Source organism: Spermophilus citellus (assembly GCF_964194105.1).
Source record: "Spermophilus citellus genome assembly, chromosome: 7".
Taxonomy (NCBI): Eukaryota; Metazoa; Chordata; class Mammalia; order Rodentia; family Sciuridae; genus Spermophilus; species Spermophilus citellus.
The window spans coordinates 78797013-78821715 of NC_138188.1; the positions used below are offsets into that span (position 1 = coordinate 78797013).

A 24703-nucleotide genomic window follows, 5' to 3' on the forward strand; every position below is an offset into this window, starting at 1 on the left:
CTGCTGCTGGGGATTGAACTCAGGGACTTACAAATGCTAAGCAAGATTCCAGTTCTGAGTATTTTATTATTATTATTATTTTGAGGGGATGGGGAGGTACTTAGAACTCGGGGGCACTGCATCACTGAGCCACATCCCCAGCTCTTTATGTATTTTATTTAGAGTTAGGATCTTGGTAGGTTGTTTAGAGCCTAACTGTTGCTGAGATTGACTTTGAACTCCTGATCCTCTTTCCTCAGCCTGCTGAGTTGCTGGGATTGCAGGCTTGCACCACCATGCCCGGCCTGAAATTCTTTTTAATGTTTGACAATCGTTTTATCTTAAGAATAAATGAAAAATGTAGATTTTTCTTTTAGGAAAAGTGCATTTTAAATACTAAAATGAAAAGCTTTATGGCAGTTTGTTCCTGAAGGTTAAGGCCTGTAATAAAATTGTTAATTGCATTATTAAAATTAAAGCAATACAATTAACTTTTTTTTCTTTTTTATTGAGCACTTACTTATATGTCCACCATTTTACTGTTTTAAAAAATGATTTTTCTAGGCGTAGTGGTGCATGTCTGTAATCCGGGCGATTTGGCCGGTTGAAACCAGAGGATCCCAAGTTGAAAGCCCGCCTCAACAATTTAAAGAGATCTTAAGCAATTTAGAGAGACCCTGTCTCAAGAAAAAAAAAAAAAAAAACGGGCTGGGGATTTGGCTCAGTGGTTAAATTGTTATCCCTGGGTTCAATCCTTGGTACTTCCTCACCCTGGTCTTGCCAGATATGATCTTTTTTTTCCCCTTACAACAGCTGAGGCTCTAAGTGGTAAAGCAAAATTTCCCATAATTAAACACTTCATTTATGTTTGTTGTAGAATCAAATGCAATCGTGACTTTAAATCAATTATACTTAATTTAGGTATTTATTGTGTACACCTAACGAACACTGATTTGGTACTGTGTGTGCCTTTCATATTAACATGTGTGTCTACCCTGTTTTATTTCCAATGTTTCTATTTCTTGGTTTACATTCGCGGGAGCCCAATGTGTTTCAATTTCACTACATTCTTGCAAACATTTATCTCTCATATGCCTGCCTGTCTGCTGGCCTGCCTGCTTTTCTTCCATTCATCAGTGCCTATAAAATGTACAGAATGGCAACTTTCACTGTGGCTCATTGGTTACTACACAAAACCATAAATGGATCAATTTCATTCCCCAGTGCTTCCCTCACTATTCCTTCTTTTCTCCCCTGATCCCTTCCCTCTACTCTCCCATCTCCCTTCTAATTTCATGGGGTCCTTTTTTTCCCTCCTAGTTTCCACACATGGGAGAAAACACATGGTACTTTTCTCTCTGATTTTGACTTATTCACTCAAAAAAATTATGGTCTCCAGTTTCATCTATTCTTCTGCAAGTGACATTTTTGTTCTTCTTTATGTCTGAATAAAACTGCATTTTGTGTGTGTGCATATGTGTGTGTGTGTGTGTGTGTGTGTGTATATATATATATATATATATATATATATATATATATGATATTCTTTATCCATTTATCTGTTGACAGACACCTTGGTTGATCCCATTACTTGGCTAATGTGAATTGTGCTGCAATAAAGATGGTATGCATGCTATCTGTAAAATGTGCTGTCTTTATTTTTTATTTTTTGACAAATACCCAAATGTGGTATAGCTGGATCATATGGAAGATTTATTTTTAGCCTTTTGAAGAACCCCCATACTGATTTCCATAGTGGCTGTACTAATTTATATTCCCACCAACAGTGTGTAAGAGTTTCTTACCCCATCATCCCATCCTCACCAGCATTTATTGTTTGTATTCTTGATGGCTGCACTTCTAACTGAAGTCAGATGGAATCTCAGTATAGGTTATTTGTTTGTTTGTTTGTTTTTGTACTGGGGAATGAACCCAGGGGCCTTTAACCACTGAGCCACATCCCGAGGTCCTTATTTGTATTCTATTTAGAGACAGGGTCTCACTGAGTTGCTAAAGGCCTCACTAAGTTGCTGGGGCTGGATTTGAACTCACAATCTTTCTGCCTCAGCCTCCCTAGCAGTTGGGATTGCAGGCGTACACCACTGCTCAGTATAGTTTTGATATGCATTTCCCTTTATTTATTTATTTTTATTGGTGCAGATTATCCAACCCAGGGCCTTGCTGGTGCTAAGCAAGTGCTGTGCTGCTGAGCCACATCCCCTACCCTGTTGTGCATTTCCCTGGTGGCTAAAAATGTTGAACATTTTTTTATATAATTGTTGACCCTTCATACTTCTTTTGAGAAGTGTCTGTACACTTCATGTACCCATTTATCGACTGGGTTACTTGCCTTGCAAGCATTTCTTATTGCTGGATTCTTAAATCTTTTCCTACCCGATATAGTAAAGTGCTACCCTGTGTTTTTATTTTGCATTTCTGATTACCTGTGTGGCCACATCATTTTTTTTCATATAATTATTGGCAATTATTTTCTTATATTTTCTATAAAATATTCCTCTCTTCTATTTTTTTTTTTACTTTAATAAATTGGGTCTCAGAATACTACACACCATTTACTTCTCAGATGTCTAATGAAGTGTCTATGGCTCTCCTATAGTCTTTTATGACCTGATTATCTGATTCCCTATTATTCTTACAGTTCTACTTCTGGTATACTTTGTGGTTATTTGAATATTCTCATAGACTATTTCTGACAGGTGACCTCTAAGTCCTCTTTCTTTTCAACACTTTTGTCCTGCCTCCTGTAAGACTTATATGCTTATATGCTTGTACTGTGGATCATTCTTTTCTCCAAGCTTCTGAGAGTTGCTTTTAAGAATGTGAGTACTGTCTTAACAAAGTCCTTGCCAGGGTGTTAAAACTCTCTTGTATTACAGGAGAATTCTTCTAAATTTCCAAACTCTCTCTTTAACAGGCTGATATCCAGCAGCTTCAGTTTTATACTTGATTCCTACTGGTTTATGTTGGGTGAATCCTGCAGAACAGACACATACACCTGCACACACACACACACACATGCATGCACACACTCGCGCAGGCACACACACACACACACACACACACACACACACAATTATGTGCCTTTCTTCCCTCCCCTTCATTGTTTACAGGCCCATATTTCTGGGCTTAACTTTAATTACTGGCCTTGTGGTGGAGAGGAGTTAAGGGAAGGTTTTGAGGTCAATTCATGTTGCCTTGCCAGGGAGCTGCTTCTGTCAACTTAATGCAAGGCACTGTCAACCATTAACAGAGAAGACCAGGCCAGTTCTCCAGGCTTGGGGTCTGGGAATTCAAGATATTCAAATCTGTCCACCTGGTTGTCTTTACCCCATGTGTCAGAGCCCAATCAGAGGTGTGACCTCACCAGCACAGACTTGCCTAATTTGAGAATTCAACCTATCTGTTCAGTAAACTCTGGGTCAGGTGCTTAGGTTCCTACCCCTAGCTCCAAGAGATGTAAGACTAATTGTATGAGTTGAAGAGACTGCCTGGATCTCATATTTAGATTTCATTGGTAATTAACCATCCTTCTCATTCCCAAATGCATTGATTATTTTAGAAATGGTCATTCAATTCCACACTACTGTTTTTTTGTTTTTTTGTTTGTTTGTTATTTTTGTGTTTTGTATTGGTACCAGGGATTGAACCCAGGGAACCTCAACCACTGATCCACACTCCCTGTTCTTTTTTGTAGTTTAGAGACAGGGTCTCACTGAGTTGCTTAGGGCCTCACTAAGTTGCTGAGGATGGCTTTGAACTTGTGACCCTCCTGCCTCAACCTTCAGATGTTGGGATGGTCTTCTGGGAATACGGGAGCCACCACACCAATCCCGCCCACTACTCTTTCTTAGTGCAGCTCTCCACTGTCATTCCAACCCTGGGGCTCTTGCCCCTCATTTCTTGAATGCTTTTTACTCTATTCCATATTGATTCTGTCACAATTCCTAATGATTTAAAAATATGTTTGGATGATTCTTCCAAAACACTGGTATGACTGGATCTTTCATGATTCTGAAGCAATCCAAACTCCTGTATCTCCCATTTCCCTGATTTCTAGGGATGTTGAACATTTTGAACATTTTTTTTTCATGTTTGTTAGTCGTTTGTATTTCTTCTTTTCAGAAGTGTGTTTAGTTCTTTTGCCCACTTATTGATTGGTTCTTTTGTGACTTGGGGGGGGATTAAGATTTTTGAGTTCTTAATATATTCTAAGTATTAATTCCCTGTCAGAAGAGTAGTGGTAAAGATTTCCTCATTCTGTAAGCCCTTTATTCATGCTCTTAATTTTTTCCTTTGGGACATCAGTGGAATGGAAGAAGGGAATTGAGGGAGAAGGAGGAGGAGTGGGCAAAGTGTGGAGCTGTGGAGTGAAATTGATCATATTATGCTATGTACATATGTGAATATGTCATAGTGCATTCTGTCATTATGTATTATCTATAAAGCAACTGATTAAAAAGCTAAAAATAAATAGAAGGAAGACTAGTAGAGAGGAAGAGGAACAGGGGAGAGTGGAGAGAAGGGAAAGTGGAAGTAATGGTTATTAAAATGGAACCAATTATATTCTATGCATATATGAGTGTCAAAAATGTACCCCACTATTATGTATAACTATAATGCAATAATAAAAACATTTAAAAATCAAGGAACACAAAGTGTAAAATAAGACAATTTAAAAATATACTACAATGAGTAGAAAAGTCACATCTAAAAGGAATAACAACTTGATTCGCAGACTTTTTATCTTGCAATCACAAAAATGGCAATAGGCGAATATTGTTCAAACAGTTATATATCATTTTATATTTAAGAATGAATATGTAATAACGGCGTTTTTTCTTTTTAAAATTTATTTTGCCTTACAATTCTTAATACACAACTATACAATAATTTATCATATCTCTGATTATATATAAGCTGTGTTGACACCAAATTGAAATGTTCATACATGAGTAATAATGGCCTTTTCAGGCATACAATACTAAGAGAGTTTATCATGCAAAACCATGTTCAAATTTATAGAACCAAGATAGTTTACCACACATAGGACATGGTGGAAATAACTATGAAAGGATATTCTTCAGCCAGATGAAAATTGAGGCTAGACTGAATGAGTAGAATGTTAAGAATAAAAAGGTAGGAAAGAATTGGTAATGTGGATTTGGAGTTGTAGCTCAGCAGTAGAACCCTTGCCTAGTCCATGGAGGCACTGGGTTCAATCCTCAGCATCACATTAAAAAATAGATAAATGAATAAACTAAAGGTATTTTCAGGTACAACTAAAAATTAAAAATAATAATTAGTAAGGTGCGGTGGTCAATCTGAATAGTTACTGATGTTTTGAAATGAAATGACCCTTTGGCTTCAGTTTTGTAATATTTTACTTTATAGAAATGAAGCAAACATGGTAATAAATTAACATTTCAAATGTTACAAGTTTTATTTACATTAGAAAAAAATCAGGGTACAATTTAAATGGTAGAAAACACTGTGGAATAGCAGTAAAGCAAACATTTCCATCAGTCTATTGGTTTAAATCACCAGATGAACTTATTTAAAAAATATATTCCAATGCATGCTGACAACATCTGATAAAATTCCACATAAATCTCATTTACATTAAGAAGTAAGATTGGAAGAGAATTTCTTCAACAGGTTAAGAGACTGCTGAGAACAAACACCATACAATCAGATGTGGCAACCATCATAGTATTTGGCAGTTCACTGGGGCAGCAGCTGGAAAAATCAAGAACTAGACATGCTATGGCTGAATGTCTTCATAAATCCATGGGAAAACACAGAAGGAAACTCACAGCATAAGAAAGCCAGTGCTTTCTTGGTTTGGGGAAAAAAGAGGGGAATGGCGACATGAGTTAAAAAGTGCATTTGAGAGAAAACAACGTCTACAAAATGCAGGGAAATGGGGTGTGTGTGTGTGTGTGTGTGTGTGTGTGTGTGTGTGTTTAGAGAATGATCCTGTGAAGAATCCCCCAAATCTGAAAACACAGTTTTTGGTTTTCCTGAAGATTTTCCATTTCCAAGATGAAATGTGGAATCTGCCTTCTCTTCGTGATGTCTTTATTTCCTTACAATCGGGTACAGAAAAAACAATTGTCAGCACAGAATTGCTGACTATTGAGGGGCTCTGGGGATCCAGCAGGCCCCCCAGGAGAGTGTCCAGGAGTTGGGTCCGGTGGTGGGGTGGGGAGAAGTTCCTTTCTTCCTAGAACAGACGTCTGCAGGCTTTGCTCCTAGGGCCTGGAGAGCGCTGAGGACGCACCTGGGGACTTGAACTTGGAGAGGGAGGTAGAGGTTGCAGTGGTGAGGTGGGGAAGGGCCTCAGAAGGTGGAAATCCACGTCGTAGGCGGGATTAGAAGAGCGCCTCACTGGACTAGGGGTGGGGGCCCAAGCACGGAGATATGGGATGGGCCCCTGCGGGCCGGCTGGAGGGTCCATCCATTGCTCCTCGAAGGCCTCTATTTTTCTGACGATCTCTGGCATAAATTCGCAGAAGAATCCCTGCTCGACGACCATGTTCTCACCGAGGGGTCTCAGGAAGGCGCCCAGTTCCGGGTCTTCAGGACAGTCTCCCTGGCCTCCTGGGCGTTGGTCGGTGGCTCCCACGAGGCCCTCAGGGATCAGAATGAGGTTGTGTCCTTGGAGACTCACTTGCAGGACAGAGCTTGGCGCAGGCTGTAGCACCAGGTCGCCGTCGTCCATGGGTACCTGTAAGGAGCAGCCCGCGGCCACAACCACCACGGAGGTGAGCGCGGTGGCGTTGGCTGCTGCTGCAGAGTTTTGCAAGGTGGGTTCCGCCGGGGCCTCTGCAGGGTCTGCAGGGTCGTCTAGTCGGCGGCGTTTGGCAGGGCCAGGTCCTCCAGGCTGTGGTCCCCCGCAGGGCGCAGGGCAGGCGCTGGGGCTGCGTGGACGAATGCCCACCATGTCGACAGCGCTGTGGTGGATGCTCCCGTTTCAGGGCAAAGTGAGTGCGGGGCGCAGGCGGCGCGGTCCTGCGCGTGCTGACAGTCAGGTCCAGAGGACAGGGGAGGTGCGCTAAGCTTTCGAGTGGGCGGCAGTCCTAGCTTCTTTGGATCTGCGCCCACTGCTGTGCTTGGCGTCCCACTTTGGAACCTTGCAACTATGCACTGACCCGGATGCGCCCTGGAGGGCCAATTATATTGCCCGCGCAACCCAAGTTCCAGTGTCACGCTAAGCTCCGCCCCTACGGAGCTCCGCCCCTAGATGGGAGGAGTCGGCTGGCTAACAGCTTTGGCTGTGGTGTGTCTCTGTGGGGAAATACCTAGTGGGCAGAATCACTGGTGTTTCTTGCGTGGAGGGATAAAAACAGGCGTAGAATTTCAAGATGGCTAACGTTAGAATTCATGTCTTCCAGGATTCTGGGGAAAACACTCAAAAAGTCCCCTGCACCTAGTAATCCCCAACCGCCAACCCACCCAAAGGCTACTTAAAGTGCCCCCCCACTTTGTCCTTTCTGCTGCTGGGGATTGAACTCAGGGACTTACAAATGCTAAGCAAGATTCCAGTTCTGAGTATTTTATTATTATTATTATTTTGAGGGGATGGGGAGGTACTTAGAACTCGGGGGCACTGCATCACTGAGCCACATCCCCAGCTCTTTATGTATTTTATTTAGAGTTAGGATCTTGGTAGGTTGTTTAGAGCCTAACTGTTGCTGAGATTGACTTTGAACTCCTGATCCTCTTTCCTCAGCCTGCTGAGTTGCTGGGATTGCAGGCTTGCACCACCATGCCCGGCCTGAAATTCTTTTTAATGTTTGACAATCGTTTTATCTTAAGAATAAATGAAAAATGTAGATTTTTCTTTTAGGAAAAGTGCATTTTAAATACTAAAATGAAAAGCTTTATGGCAGTTTGTTCCTGAAGGTTAAGGCCTGTAATAAAATTGTTAATTGCATTATTAAAATTAAAGCAATACAATTAACTTTTTTTTCTTTTTTATTGAGCACTTACTTATATGTCCACCATTTTACTGTTTTAAGAAATGATTTTTCTAGGCGTAGTGGTGCATGTCTGTAATCCGGGCGATTTGGCCAGTTGAAACCAGAGGATCCCAAGTTTAAAGCCCGCCTCAACAATTTAAAGAGATCTTAAGCAATTTAGAGAGACCCTGTCTCAAGAAAAAAAAAAAAAAAAAACGGGCTGGGGATTTGGCTCAGTGGTTAAATTGTTATCCCTGGGTTCAATCCTTGGTACTTCCTCACCCTGGTCTTGCCAGATATGATCTTTTTTTTCCCCTTACAACAGCTGAGGCTCTAAGTGGTAAAGCAAAATTTCCCATAATTAAACACTTCATTTATGTTTGTTGTAGAATCAAATGCAATCGTGACTTTAAATCAATTATACTTAATTTAGGTATTTATTGTGTACACCTAACGAACACTGATTTGGTACTGTGTGTGCCTTTCATATTAACATGTGTGTCTACCCTGTTTTATTTCCAATGTTTCTATTTCTTGGTTTACATTCGCGGGAGCCCAATGTGTTTCAATTTCACTACATTCTTGCAAACATTTATCTCTCATATGCCTGCCTGTCTGCTGGCCTGCCTGCTTTTCTTCCATTCATCAGTGCCTATAAAATGTACAGAATGGCAACTTTCACTGTGGCTCATTGGTTACTACACAAAACCATAAATGGATCAATTTCATTCCCCAGTGCTTCCCTCACTATTCCTTCTTTTCTCCCCTGATCCCTTCCCTCTACTCTCCCATCTCCCTTCTAATTTCATGGGGTCCTTTTTTTCCCTCCTAGTTTCCACACATGGGAGAAAACACATGGTACTTTTCTCTCTGATTTTGACTTATTCACTCAAAAAAATTATGGTCTCCAGTTTCATCTATTCTTCTGCAAGTGACATTTTTGTTCTTCTTTATGTCTGAATAAAACTGCATTTTGTGTGTGTGCATATGTGTGTGTGTGTGTGTGTGTGTGTGTGTGTGTGTGTGTATATATATATATATATATATATATATATATATATATATATAAAATATTCTTTATCCATTTATCTGTTGACAGACACCTTGGTTGATCCCATTACTTGGCTAATGTGAATTGTGCTGCAATAAAGATGGTATGCATGCTATCTGTAAAATGTGCTGTCTTTATTTTTTATTTTTTGACAAATACCCAAATGTGGTATAGCTGGATCATATGGAAGATTTATTTTTAGCCTTTTGAAGAACCCCCATACTGATTTCCATAGTGGCTGTACTAATTTATATTCCCACCAACAGTGTGTAAGAGTTTCTTACCCCATCATCCCATCCTCACCAGCATTTATTGTTTGTATTCTTGATGGCTGCACTTCTAACTGAAGTCAGATGGAATCTCAGTATAGGTTATTTGTTTGTTTGTTTGTTTTTGTACTGGGGAATGAACCCAGGGGCCTTTAACCACTGAGCCACATCCCGAGGTCCTTATTTGTATTCTATTTAGAGACAGGGTCTCACTGAGTTGCTAAAGGCCTCACTAAGTTGCTGGGGCTGGATTTGAACTCACAATCTTTCTGCCTCAGCCTCCCTAGCAGTTGGGATTGCAGGCGTACACCACTGCTCAGTATAGTTTTGATATGCATTTCCCTTTATTTATTTATTTTTATTGGTGCAGATTATCCAACCCAGGGCCTTGCTGGTGCTAAGCAAGTGCTGTGCTGCTGAGCCACATCCCCTACCCTGTTGTGCATTTCCCTGGTGGCTAAAAATGTTGAACATTTTTTTATATAATTGTTGACCCTTCATACTTCTTTTGAGAAGTGTCTGTACACTTCATGTACCCATTTATCGACTGGGTTACTTGCCTTGCAAGCATTTCTTATTGCTGGATTCTTAAATCTTTTCCTACCCGATATAGTAAAGTGCTACCCTGTGTTTTTATTTTGCATTTCTGATTACCTGTGTGGCCACATCATTTTTTTTCATATAATTATTGGCAATTATTTTCTTATATTTTCTATAAAATATTCCTCTCTTCTATTTTTTTTTTACTTTAATAAATTGGGTCTCAGAATACTACACACCATTTACTTCTCAGATGTCTAATGAAGTGTCTATGGCTCTCCTATAGTCTTTTATGACCTGATTATCTGATTCCCTATTATTCTTACAGTTCTACTTCTGGTATACTTTGTGGTTATTTGAATATTCTCATAGACTATTTCTGACAGGTGACCTCTAAGTCCTCTTTCTTTTCAACACTTTTGTCCTGCCTCCTGTAAGACTTATATGCTTATATGCTTGTACTGTGGATCATTCTTTTCTCCAAGCTTCTGAGAGTTGCTTTTAAGAATGTGAGTACTGTCTTAACAAAGTCCTTGCCAGGGTGTTAAAACTCTCTTGTATTACAGGAGAATTCTTCTAAATTTCCAAACTCTCTCTTTAACAGGCTGATATCCAGCAGCTTCAGTTTTATACTTGATTCCTACTGGTTTATGTTGGGTGAATCCTGCAGAACAGACACATACACCTGCACACACACACACACACATGCATGCACACACTCGCGCAGGCACACACACACACACACACACACACACACAATTATGTGCCTTTCTTCCCTCCCCTTCATTGTTTACAGGCCCATATTTCTGGGCTTAACTTTAATTACTGGCCTTGTGGTGGAGAGGAGTTAAGGGAAGGTTTTGAGGTCAATTCATGTTGCCTTGCCAGGGAGCTGCTTCTGTCAACTTAATGCAAGGCACTGTCAACCATTAACAGAGAAGACCAGGCCAGTTCTCCAGGCTTGGGGTCTGGGAATTCAAGATATTCAAATCTGTCCACCTGGTTGTCTTTACCCCATGTGTCAGAGCCCAATCAGAGGTGTGACCTCACCAGCACAGACTTGCCTAATTTGAGAATTCAACCTATCTGTTCAGTAAACTCTGGGTCAGGTGCTTAGGTTCCTACCCCTAGCTCCAAGAGATGTAAGACTAATTGTATGAGTTGAAGAGACTGCCTGGATCTCATATTTAGATTTCATTGGTAATTAACCATCCTTCTCATTCCCAAATGCATTGATTATTTTAGAAATGGTCATTCAATTCCACACTACTGTTTTTTTGTTTTTTTGTTTGTTTGTTATTTTTGTGTTTTGTATTGGTACCAGGGATTGAACCCAGGGAACCTCAACCACTGATCCACACTCCCTGTTCTTTTTTGTAGTTTAGAGACAGGGTCTCACTGAGTTGCTTAGGGCCTCACTAAGTTGCTGAGGATGGCTTTGAACTTGTGACCCTCCTGCCTCAACCTTCAGATGTTGGGATGGTCTTCTGGGAATACGGGAGCCACCACACCAATCCCGCCCACTACTCTTTCTTAGTGCAGCTCTCCACTGTCATTCCAACCCTGGGGCTCTTGCCCCTCATTTCTTGAATGCTTTTTACTCTATTCCATATTGATTCTGTCACAATTCCTAATGATTTAAAAATATGTTTGGATGATTCTTCCAAAACACTGGTATGACTGGATCTTTCATGATTCTGAAGCAATCCAAACTCCTGTATCTCCCATTTCCCTGATTTCTAGGGATGTTGAACATTTTGAACATTTTTTTTTCATGTTTGTTAGTCGTTTGTATTTCTTCTTTTCAGAAGTGTGTTTAGTTCTTTTGCCCACTTATTGATTGGTTCTTTTGTGACTTGGGGGGGGGGATTAAGATTTTTGAGTTCTTAATATATTCTAAGTATGAATTCCCTGTCAGAAGAGTAGTGGTAAAGATTTCCTCATTCTGTAAGCCCTTTATTCATGCTCTTAATTTTTTCCTTTGGGACATCAGTGGAATGGAAGAAGGGAATTGAGGGAGAAGGAGGAGGAGTGGGCAAAGTGTGGAGCTGTGGAGTGAAATTGATCATATTATGCTATGTACATATGTGAATATGTCATAGTGCATTCTGTCATTATGTATTATCTATAAAGCAACTGATTAAAAAGCTAAAAATAAATAGAAGGAAGACTAGTAGAGAGGAAGAGGAACAGGGGAGAGTGGAGAGAAGGGAAAGTGGAAGTAATGGTTATTAAAATGGAACCAATTATATTCTATGCATATATGAGTGTCAAAAATGTACCCCACTATTATGTATAACTATAATGCAATAATAAAAACATTTAAAAATCAAGGAACACAAAGTGTAAAATAAGACAATTTAAAAATATACTACAATGAGTAGAAAAGTCACATCTAAAAGGAATAACAACTTGATTCGCAGACTTTTTATCTTGCAATCACAAAAATGGCAATAGGCGAATATTGTTCAAACAGTTATATATCATTTTATATTTAAGAATGAATATGTAATAACGGCGTTTTTTCTTTTTAAAATTTATTTTGCCTTACAATTCTTAATACACAACTATACAATAATTTATCATATCTCTGATTATATATAAGCTGTGTTGACACCAAATTGAAATGTTCATACATGAGTAATAATGGCCTTTTCAGGCATACAATACTAAGAGAGTTTATCATGCAAAACCATGTTCAAATTTATAGAACCAAGATAGTTTACCACACATAGGACATGGTGGAAATAACTATGAAAGGATATTCTTCAGCCAGATGAAAATTGAGGCTAGACTGAATGAGTAGAATGTTAAGAATAAAAAGGTAGGAAAGAATTGGTAATGTGGATTTGGAGTTGTAGCTCAGCAGTAGAACCCTTGCCTAGTCCATGGAGGCACTGGGTTCAATCCTCAGCATCACATTAAAAAATAGATAAATGAATAAACTAAAGGTATTTTCAGGTACAACTAAAAATTAAAAATAATAATTAGTAAGGTGCGGTGGTCAATCTGAATAGTTACTGATGTTTTGAAATGAAATGACCCTTTGGCTTCAGTTTTGTAATATTTTACTTTATAGAAATGAAGCAAACATGGTAATAAATTAACATTTCAAATGTTACAAGTTTTATTTACATTAGAAAAAAATCAGGGTACAATTTAAATGGTAGAAAACACTGTGGAATAGCAGTAAAGCAAACATTTCCATCAGTCTATTGGTTTAAATCACCAGATGAACTTATTTAAAAAATATATTCCAATGCATGCTGACAACATCTGATAAAATTCCACATAAATCTCATTTACATTAAGAAGTAAGATTGGAAGAGAATTTCTTCAACAGGTTAAGAGACTGCTGAGAACAAACACCATACAATCAGATGTGGCAACCATCATAGTATTTGGCAGTTCACTGGGGCAGCAGCTGGAAAAATCAAGAACTAGACATGCTATGGCTGAATGTCTTCATAAATCCATGGGAAAACACAGAAGGAAACTCACAGCATAAGAAAGCCAGTGCTTTCTTGGTTTGGGGAAAAAAGAGGGGAATGGCGACATGAGTTAAAAAGTGCATTTGAGAGAAAACAACGTCTACAAAATGCAGGGAAATGGGGTGTGTGTGTGTGTGTGTGTGTGTGTGTGTGTGTGTGTGTGTTTAGAGAATGATCCTGTGAAGAATCCCCCAAATCTGAAAACACAGTTTTTGGTTTTCCTGAAGATTTTCCATTTCCAAGATGAAATGTGGAATCTGCCTTCTCTTCGTGATGTCTTTATTTCCTTACAATCGGGTACAGAAAAAACAATTGTCAGCACAGAATTGCTGACTATTGAGGGGCTCTGGGGATCCAGCAGGCCCCCCAGGAGAGTGTCCAGGAGTTGGGTCCGGTGGTGGGGTGGGGAGAAGTTCCTTTCTTCCTAGAACAGACGTCTGCAGGCTTTGCTCCTAGGGCCTGGAGAGCGCTGAGGACGCACCTGGGGACTTGAACTTGGAGAGGGAGGTAGAGGTTGCAGTGGTGAGGTGGGGAAGGGCCTCAGAAGGTGGAAATCCACGTCGTAGGCGGGATTAGAAGAGCGCCTCACTGGACTAGGGGTGGGGGCCCAAGCACGGAGATATGGGATGGGCCCCTGCGGGCCGGCTGGAGGGTCCATCCATTGCTCCTCGAAGGCCTCTATTTTTCTGACGATCTCTGGCATAAATTCGCAGAAGAATCCCTGCTCGACGACCATGTTCTCACCGAGGGGTCTCAGGAAGGCGCCCAGTTCCGGGTCTTCAGGACAGTCTCCCTGGCCTCCTGGGCGTTGGTCGGTGGCTCCCACGAGGCCCTCAGGGATCAGAATGAGGTTGTGTCCTTGGAGACTCACTTGCAGGACAGAGCTTGGCGCAGGCTGTAGCACCAGGTCGCCGTCGTCCATGGGTACCTGTAAGGAGCAGCCCGCGGCCACAACCACCACGGAGGTGAGCGCGGTGGCGTTGGCTGCTGCTGCAGAGTTTTGCAAGGTGGGTTCCGCCGGGGCCTCTGCAGGGTCTGCAGGGTCGTCTAGTCGGCGGCGTTTGGCAGGGCCAGGTCCTCCAGGCTGTGGTCCCCCGCAGGGCGCAGGGCAGGCGCTGGGGCTGCGTGGACGAATGCCCACCATGTCGACAGCGCTGTGGTGGATGCTCCCGTTTCGGGGCAAAGTGAGTGCGGGGCGCAGGCGGCGCGGTCCTGCGCGTGCTGACAGTCAGGTCCAGAGGACAGGGGAGGTGCGCTAAGCTTTCGAGTGGGCGGCAGTCCTAGCTTCTTTGGATCTGCGCCCACTGCTGTGCTTGGCGTCCCACTTTGGAACCTTGCAACTATGCACTGACCCGGATGCGCCCTGGAGGGCCAATTATATTGCCCGCGCAACCCAAGTTCCAGTGTCACGCTAAGCTCCGCCCCTACGGAGCTCCGCCCCTAGATGGGAGGAGTCGGCTGGCTAACAGCTTTGGCTGTGGTGTGTCTCTGTGGGGAAATACCTAGTGGGCAGAATCACTGGTGTTTCTTGCGTGGAGGGATAAAAACAGGCGTAGAATTTCAAGATGGCTAACGTTAGAATTCATGTCTTCCAGGATTCTGGGGAAAACACTCAAAAAGTCCCCTGCACCTAGTAATCCCCAACCGCCAACCCACCCAAAGGCTACTTAAAGTGCCCCCCCACTTTGTCCTTTCTGCTGCTGGGGATTGAACTCAGGGACTTACAAATGCTAAGCAAGATTCCAGTTCTGAGTATTTTATTATTATTATTATTTTGAGGGGATGGGGAGGTACTTAGAACTCGGGAGCACTGCATCACTGAGCCACATCCCCAGCTCTTTATGTATTTTATTTAGAGTTAGGATCTTGGTAGGTTGTTTAGAGCCTAACTGTTGCTGAGATTGACTTTGAACTCCTGATCCTCTTTCCTCAGCCTGCTGAGTTGCTGGGATTGCAGGCTTGCACCACCATGCCCGGCCTGAAATTCTTTTTAATGTTTGACAATCGTTTTATCTTAAGAATAAATGAAAAATGTAGATTTTTCTTTTAGGAAAAGTGCATTTTAAATACTAAAATGAAAAGCTTTATGGCAGTTTGTTCCTGAAGGTTAAGGCCTGTAATAAAATTGTTAATTGCATTATTAAAATTAAAGCAATACAATTAACTTTTTTTTTCTTTTTTATTGAGCACTTACTTATATGTCCACCATTTTACTGTTTTAAAAAATGATTTTTCTAGGCGTAGTGGTGCATGTCTGTAATCCGGGCGATTTGGCCAGTTGAAACCAGAGGATCCCAAGTTGAAAGCCCGCCTCAACAATTTAAAGAGATCTTAAGCAATTTAGAGAGACCCTGTCTCAAGAAAAAAAAAAAAAAAAAAACAGGCTGGGGATTTGGCTCAGTGGTTAAATTGTTATCCCTGGGTTCAATCCTTGGTACTTCCTCACCCTGGTCTTGCCAGATATGATCTTTTTTTTCCCCTTACAACAGCTGAGGCTCTAAGTGGTAAAGCAAAATTTCCCATAATTAAACACTTCATTTATGTTTGTTGTAGAATCAAATGCAATCGTGACTTTAAATCAATTATACTTAATTTAGGTATTTATTGTGTACACCTAACGAACACTGATTTGGTACTGTGTGTGCCTTTCATATTAACATGTGTGTCTACCCTGTTTTATTTCCAATGTTTCTATTTCTTGGTTTACATTCGCGGGAGCCCAATGTGTTTCAATTTCACTACATTCTTGCAAACATTTATCTCTCATATGCCTGCCTGTCTGCTGGCCTGCCTGCTTTTCTTCCATTCATCAGTGCCTATAAAATGTACAGAATGGCAACTTTCACTGTGGCTCATTGGTTACTACACAAAACCATAAATGGATCAATTTCATTCCCCAGTGCTTCCCTCACTATTCCTTCTTTTCTCCCCTGATCCCTTCCCTCTACTCTCCCATCTCCCTTCTAATTTCATGGGGTCCTTTTTTTCCCTCCTAGTTTCCACACATGGGAGAAAACACATGGTACTTTTCTCTCTGATTTTGACTTATTCACTCAAAAAAATTATGGTCTCCAGTTTCATCTATTCTTCTGCAAGTGACATTTTTGTTCTTCTTTATGTCTGAATAAAACTGCATTTTGTGTGTGTGCATATGTGTGTGTGTGTGTGTGTGTGTGTGTGTGTGTGTATATATATATATATATATATATATATATATATATATATATAAAATATTCTTTATCCATTTATCTGTTGACAGACACCTTGGTTGATCCCATTACTTGGCTAATGTGAATTGTGCTGCAATAAAGATGGTATGCATGCTATCTGTAAAATGTGCTGTCTTTATTTTTTATTTTTTGACAAATACCCAAATGTGGTATAGCTGGATCATATGGAAGATTTATTTTTAGCCTTTTGAAGAACCCCCATACTGATTTCCATAGTGGCTGTACTAATTTATATTCCCACCAACAGTGTGTAAGAGTTTCTTACCCCATCATCCCATCCTCACCAGCATTTATTGTTTGTATTCTTGATGGCTGCACTTCTAACTGAAGTCAGATGGAATCTCAGTATAGGTTATTTGTTTGTTTGTTTGTTTTTGTACTGGGGAATGAACCCAGGGGCCTTTAACCACTGAGCCACATCCCGAGGTCCTTATTTGTATTCTATTTAGAGACAGGGTCTCACTGAGTTGCTAAAGGCCTCACTAAGTTGCTGGGGCTGGATTTGAACTCACAATCTTTCTGCCTCAGCCTCCCTAGCAGTTGGGATTGCAGGCGTACACCACTGCTCAGTATAGTTTTGATATGCATTTCCCTTTATTTATTTATTTTTATTGGTGCAGATTATCCAACCCAGGGCCTTGCTGGTGCTAAGCAAGTGCTGTGCTGCTGAGCCACATCCCCTACCCTGTTGTGCATTTCCCTGGTGGCTAAAAATGTTGAACATTTTTTTATATAATTGTTGACCCTTCATACTTCTTTTGAGAAGTGTCTGTACACTTCATGTACCCATTTATCGACTGGGTTACTTGCCTTGCAAGCATTTCTTATTGCTGGATTCTTAAATCTTTTCCTACCCGATATAGTAAAGTGCTACCCTGTGTTTTTATTTTGCATTTCTGATTACCTGTGTGGCCACATCATTTTTTTTCATATAATTATTGGCAATTATTTTCTTATATTTTCTATAAAATATTCCTCTCTTCTATTTTTTTTTTACTTTAATAAATTGGGTCTCAGAATACTACACACCATTTACTTCTCAGATGTCTAATGAAGTGTCTATGGCTCTCCTATAGTCTTTTATGACCTGATTATCTGATTCCCTATTATTCTTACAGTTCTACTTCTGGTATACTTTGTGGTTATTTGAATATTCTCATAGACTATTTCTGACAGGTGACCTCTAAGTCCTCTTTCTTTTCAACACTTTTGTCCTGCCTCCTGTAAGACTTATATGCTTATATGCTTGTACTGTGGATCATTCTTTTCTCCAAGCTTCTGAGAGTTGCTTTTAAGAATGTGAGTACTGTCTTAACAAAGTCCTTGCCAGGGTGTTAAAACTCTCTTGTATTACAGGAGAATTCTTCTAAATTTCCAAACTCTCTCTTTAACAGGCTGATATCCAGCAGCTTCAGTTTTATACTTGATTCCTACTGGTTTATGTTGGGTGAATCCTGCAGAACAGACACATACACCTGCACACACACACACACACACATGCATGCACACACTCGCGCAGGCACACACACACACACACACACACACACACACAATTATGTGCCTTTCTTCCCTCCCCTTCATTGTTTACAGGCCCATATTTCTGGGCTTAACTTTAATTACTGGCCTTGTGGTGGAGAGGAGTTAAGGGAAGGTTTTGAGGTCAATTCATGTTGCCTTGCCAGGGAGCTGCTTCTGTCAACTTAATGCAAGGCACTGTCAACCATTAACAGAGAAGACCAGGCCAGTTCTCCAGGCTTGGGGTCTGGGAATTCAAGATATTCAAATCTGTCCACCTGGTTGTCTTTACCCCATGTGTCAGAGCCCAATCAGAGGTGTGACCTCACCAGCACAGACTTGCCTAATTTGAGAATTCAACCTATCTGTTCAGTAAACTCTGGGTCAGGTGCTTAGGTTCCTACCCCTAGCTCCAAGAGATGTAAGACTAATTGTATGAGTTGAAGAGACTGCCTGGATCTCATATTTAGATTTCATTGGTAATTAACCATCCTTCTCATTCCCAAATGCATTGATTATTTTAGAAATGGTCATTCAATTCCACACTACTGTTTTTTTTGTTTTTTTGTTTGTTTGTTATTTTTGTGTTTTGTATTGGTACCAGGGATTGAACCCAGGGAACCTCAACCACTGATCCACACTCCCTGTTCTTTTTTGTAGTTTAGAGACAGGGTCTCACTGAGTTGCTTAGGGCCTCACTAAGTTGCTGAGGATGGCTTTGAACTTGTGACCCTCCTGCCTCAACCTTCAGATGTTGGGATGGTCTTCTGGGAATACGGGAGCCACCACACCAATCCCGCCCACTACTCTTTCTTAGTGCAGCTCTCCACTCTCATTCCAACCCTGGGGCTCTTGCCCCTCATTTCTTGAATGCTTTTTACTCTATTCCATATTGATTCTGTCACAATTCCTAATGATTTAAAAATATGTTTGGATGATTCTTCCAAAACACTGGTATGACTGGATCTTTCATGATTCTGAAGCAATCCAAACTCCTGTATCTCCCATTTCCCTGATTTCTAGGGATGTTGAACATTTTGAACATTTTTTTTTCATGTTTGTTAGTCGTTTGTATTTCTTCTTTTCAGAAGTGTGTTTAGTTCTTTTGCCCACTTATTGATTGGTTCTTTTGTGACTTGGGGGGGGGGATTAAGATTTTTGAGTTCTTAATATATTCTAAGTATTAATTCCCTGTCAGAAGAGTAGTGGTAAAGATTTCCTCATTCTGTAAGCCCTTTATTCATGCTCTTAATTTTTTCCTTTGGGACATCAGTGGAATGGAAGAAGGGAATTGAGGGAGAAGGAGGAGGAGTGGGCAAAGTGTGGAGCTGTGGAGTGAAATTGATCATATTATGCTATGTACATATGTGAATATGTCATAGTGCATTCTGTCATTATGTATTATCTATAAAGCAACTGATTAAAAAGCTAAAAATAAATAGAAGGAAGACTAGTAGAGAGGAAGAGGAACAGGGGAGAGTGGAGAGAAGGGAAAGTGGAAGTAATGGTTATTAAAATGGAACCAATTATATTCTATGCATATATGAGTGTCAAAAATGTACCCCACTATTATGTATAACTATAATGCAATAATAAAAACATTTAAAAATCAAGGAACACAAAGTGTAAAATAAGACAATTTAAAAATATACTACAATGAGTAGAAAAGTCACATCTAAAAGGAATAACAACTTGATTCGCAGACTTTTTATCTTGCAATCACAAAAATGGCAATAGGCGAATATTGTTCAAACAGTTATATATCATTTTATATTTAAGAATGAATATGTAATAACGGCGTTTTTTCTTTTTAAAATTTATTTTGCCTTACAATTCTTAATACACAACTATACAATAATTTATCATATCTCTGATTATATATAAGCTGTGTTGACACCAAATTGAAATGTTCATACATGAGTAATAATGGCCTTTTCAGGCATACAATACTAAGAGAGTTTATCATGCAAAACCATGTTCAAATTTATAGAACCAAGATAGTTTACCACACATAGGACATGGTGGAAATAACTATGAAAGGATATTCTTCAGCCAGATGAAAATTGAGGCTAGACTGAATGAGTAGAATGTTAAGAATAAAAAGGTAGGAAAGAATTGGTAATGTGGATTTGGAGTTGTAGCTCAGCAGTAGAACCCTTGCCTAGTCCATGGAGGCACTGGGTTCAATCCTCAGCATCACATTAAAAAATAGATAAATGAATAAACTAAAGGTATTTTCAGGTACAACTAAAAATTAAAAATAATAATTAGTAAGGTGCGGTGGTCAATCTGAATAGTTACTGATGTTTTGAAATGAAATGACCCTTTGGCTTCAGTTTTGTAATATTTTACTTTATAGAAATGAAGCAAACATGGTAATAAATTAACATTTCAAATGTTACAAGTTTTATTTACATTAGAAAAAAATCAGGGTACAATTTAAATGGTAGAAAACACTGTGGAATAGCAGTAAAGCAAACATTTCCATCAGTCTATTGGTTTAAATCACCAGATGAACTTATTTAAAAAATATATTCCAATGCATGCTGACAACATCTGATAAAATTCCACATAAATCTCATTTACATTAAGAAGTAAGATTGGAAGAGAATTTCTTCAACAGGTTAAGAGACTGCTGAGAACAAACACCATACAATCAGATGTGGCAACCATCATAGTATTTGGCAGTTCACTGGGGCAGCAGCTGGAAAAATCAAGAACTAGACATGCTATGGCTGAATGTCTTCATAAATCCATGGGAAAACACAGAAGGAAACTCACAGCATAAGAAAGCCAGTGCTTTCTTGGTTTGGGGAAAAAAGAGGGGAATGGCGACATGAGTTAAAAAGTGCATTTGAGAGAAAACAACGTCTACAAAATGCAGGGAAATGGTGTGTGTGTGTGTGTGTGTGTGTGTGTGTGTGTGTGTGTGTGTGTTTAGAGAATGATCCTGTGAAGAATCCCCCAAATCTGAAAACACAGTTTTTGGTTTTCCTGAAGATTTTCCATTTCCAAGATGAAATGTGGAATCTGCCTTCTCTTCCTGATGTCTTTATTTCCTTACAATCGGGTACAGAAAAAACAATTGTCAGCACAGAATTGCTGACTATTGAGGGGCTCTGGGGATCCAGCAGGCCCCCCAGGAGAGTGTCCAGGAGTTGGGTCCGGTGGTGGGGTGGGGAGAAGTTCCTTTCTTCCTAGAACAGACGTCTGCAGGCTTTGCTCCTAGGGCCTGGAGAGCGCTGAGGACGCACCTGGGGACTTGAACTTGGAGAGGGAGGTAGAGGTTGCAGTGGTGAGGTGGGGAAGGGCCTCAGAAGGTGGAAATCCACGTCGTAGGCGGGATTAGAAGAGCGCCTCACTGGACTAGGGGTGGGGGCCCAAGCACGGAGATATGGGATGGGCCCCTGCGGGCCGGCTGGAGGGTCCATCCATTGCTCCTCGAAGGCCTCTATTTTTCTGACGATCTCTGGCATAAATTCGCAGAAGAATCCCTGCTCGACGACCATGTTCTCACCGAGGGGTCTCAGGAAGGCGCCCAGTTCCGGGTCTTCAGGACAGTCTCCCTGGCCTCCTGGGCGTTGGTCGGTGGCTCCCACGAGGCCCTCAGGGATCAGAATGAGGTTGTGTCCTTGGAGACTCACTTGCAGGACAGAGCTTGGCGCAGGCTGTAGCACCAGGTCGCCGTCGTCCATGGGTACCTGTAAGGAGCAGCCCGCGGCCACAACCACCACGGAGGTGAGCGCGGTGGCGTTGGCTGCTGCTGCAGAGTTTTGCAAGGTGGGTTCCGCCGGGGCCTCTGCAGGGTCTGCAGGGTCGTCTAGTCGGCGGCGTTTGGCAGGGCCAGGTCCTCCAGGCTGTGGTCCCCCGCAGGGCGCAGGGCAGGCGCTGGGGCTGCGTGGACGAATGCCCACCATGTCGACAGCGCTGTGGTGGATGCTCCCGTTTCGGGGCAAAGTGAGTGCGGGGCGCAGGCGGCGCGGTCCTGCGCGTGCTGACAGTCAGGTCCAGAGGACAGGGGAGGTGCGCTAAGCTTTCGAGTGGGCGGCAGTCCTAGCTTCTTTGGATCTGCGCCCACTGCTGTGCTTGGCGTCCCACTTTGGAACCTTGCAACTATGCACTGACCCGGATGCGCCCTGGAGGGCCAATTATATTGCCCGCGCAACCCAAGTTCCAGTGTCACGCTAAGCTCCGCCCCTACGGAGCTCCGCCCCTAGATGGGAGGAGTCGGCTGGCTAACAGCTTTGGCTGTGGTGTGTCTCTGTGGGGAAATACCTAGTGGGCAGAATCACTGGTGTTTCTTGCGTGGAGGGATAAAAACAGGCGTAGAATTTCAAGATGGCTAACGTTAGAATTCATGTCTTCCAGGATTCTGGGGAAAACACTCAAAAAGTCCCCTGCACCTAGTAATCCCCAACCGCCAACCCACCCAAAGGCTACTTAAAGTGCCCCCCCCACTTTGTCCTTTCTGCTGCTGGGGATTGAACTCAGGGACTTACAAATGCTAAGCAAGATTCCAGTTCTGAGTATTTTATTATTATTATTATTTTGAGGGGATGGGGAGGTACTTAGAACTCGGGAGCACTGCATCACTGAGCCACATCCCCAGCTCTTTATGTATTTTATTTAGAGTTAGGATCTTGGTAGGTTGTTTAGAGCCTAACTGTTGCTGAGATTGACTTTGAACTCCTGATCCTCTTTCCTCAGCCTGCTGAGTTGCTGGGATTGCAGGCTTGCACCACCATGCCCGGCCTGAAATTCTTTTTAATGTTTGACAATCGTTTTATCTTAAGAATAAATGAAAAATGTAGATTTTTCTTTTAGGAAAAGTGCATTTTAAATACTAAAATGAAAAGCTTTATGGCAGTTTGTTCCTGAAGGTTAAGGCCTGTAATAAAATTGTTAATTGCATTATTAAAATTAAAGCAATACAATTAACTTTTTTTTTCTTTTTTATTGAGCACTTACTTATATGTCCACCATTTTACTGTTTTAAAAAATGATTTTTCTAGGCGTAGTGGTGCATGTCTGTAATCCGGGCGATTTGGCCAGTTGAAACCAGAGGATCCCAAGTTGAAAGCCCGCCTCAACAATTTAAAGAGATCTTAAGCAATTTAGAGAGACCCTGTCTCAAGAAAAAAAAAAAAAAAAAACAGGCTGGGGATTTGGCTCAGTGGTTAAATTGTTATCCCTGGGTTCAATCCTTGGTACTTCCTCACCCTGGTCTTGCCAGATATGATCTTTTTTTTCCCCTTACAACAGCTGAGGCTCTAAGTGGTAAAGCAAAATTTCCCATAATTAAACACTTCATTTATGTTTGTTGTAGAATCAAATGCAATCGTGACTTTAAATCAATTATACTTAATTTAGGTATTTATTGTGTACACCTAACGAACACTGATTTGGTACTGTGTGTGCCTTTCATATTAACATGTGTGTCTACCCTGTTTTATTTCCAATGTTTCTATTTCTTGGTTTACATTCGCGGGAGCCCAATGTGTTTCAATTTCACTACATTCTTGCAAACATTTATCTCTCATATGCCTGCCTGTCTGCTGGCCTGCCTGCTTTTCTTCCATTCATCAGTGCCTATAAAATGTACAGAATGGCAACTTTCACTGTGGCTCATTGGTTACTACACAAAACCATAAATGGATCAATTTCATTCCCCAGTGCTTCCCTCACTATTCCTTCTTTTCTCCCCTGATCCCTTCCCTCTACTCTCCCATCTCCCTTCTAATTTCATGGGGTCCTTTTTTTCCCTCCTAGTTTCCACACATGGGAGAAAACACATGGTACTTTTCTCTCTGATTTTGACTTATTCACTCAAAATTTATGGTCTCCAGTTTCATCTATTCTTCTGCAAGTGACATTTTTGTTCTTCTTTATGTCTGAATAAAACTGCATTTTGTGTGTGTGCATATGTGTGTGTGTGTGTGTGTGTGTGTGTGTGTGTGTGTGTATATATATATATATATATATATATATATATATATATATATAAAATATTCTTTATCCATTTATCTGTTGACAGACACCTTGGTTGATCCCATTACTTGGCTAATGTGAATTGTGCTGCAATAAAGATGGTATGCATGCTATCTGTAAAATGTGCTGTCTTTATTTTTTATTTTTTGACAAATACCCAAATGTGGTATAGCTGGATCATATGGAAGATTTATTTTTAGCCTTTTGAAGAACCCCCATACTGATTTCCATAGTGGCTGTACTAATTTATATTCCCACCAACAGTGTGTAAGAGTTTCTTACCCCATCATCCCATCCTCACCAGCATTTATTGTTTGTATTCTTGATGGCTGCACTTCTAACTGAAGTCAGATGGAATCTCAGTATAGGTTATTTGTTTGTTTGTTTGTTTTTGTACTGGGGAATGAACCCAGGGGCCTTTAACCACTGAGCCACATCCCGAGGTCCTTATTTGTATTCTATTTAGAGACAGGGTCTCACTGAGTTGCTAAAGGCCTCACTAAGTTGCTGGGGCTGGATTTGAACTCACAATCTTTCTGCCTCAGCCTCCCTAGCAGTTGGGATTGCAGGCGTACACCACTGCTCAGTATAGTTTTGATATGCATTTCCCTTTATTTATTTATTTTTATTGGTGCAGATTATCCAACCCAGGGCCTTG

General features: G+C 41.0%; 3 protein-coding genes across 3 annotated transcripts; all 3 read right to left on the reverse strand.

Moving 5' to 3' along the window:
• Positions 1–6223: 6223 nt before the first annotated feature.
• On the reverse strand, positions 6224–6943 carry LOC308653336 (proline-rich protein 23C-like; the record flags this gene model as incomplete). The annotated part of the gene is made up of 1 exon (XM_081301936.1): positions 6224–6943. The coding sequence occupies one exon, from the start codon at positions 6941–6943 to the stop codon at positions 6224–6226; it is 720 nt and encodes a 239-aa protein (XP_081158062.1).
• A 6793-nt stretch (positions 6944–13736) lies between these two features.
• LOC308653337 (proline-rich protein 23C-like) lies at positions 13737–14456 on the reverse strand (the record flags this gene model as incomplete). Its single annotated transcript, XM_081301937.1, has 1 exon — positions 13737–14456. One exon carries the CDS (start codon positions 14454–14456, stop codon positions 13737–13739), a length of 720 nt encoding a protein of 239 aa, XP_081158063.1.
• A 6798-nt stretch (positions 14457–21254) lies between these two features.
• Positions 21255–21974, reverse strand: LOC308653338 (proline-rich protein 23C-like; the record flags this gene model as incomplete). The annotated part of the gene is made up of 1 exon (XM_081301938.1): positions 21255–21974. One exon carries the CDS (start codon positions 21972–21974, stop codon positions 21255–21257), a length of 720 nt encoding a protein of 239 aa, XP_081158064.1.
• Positions 21975–24703: the final 2729 nt, after the last annotated feature.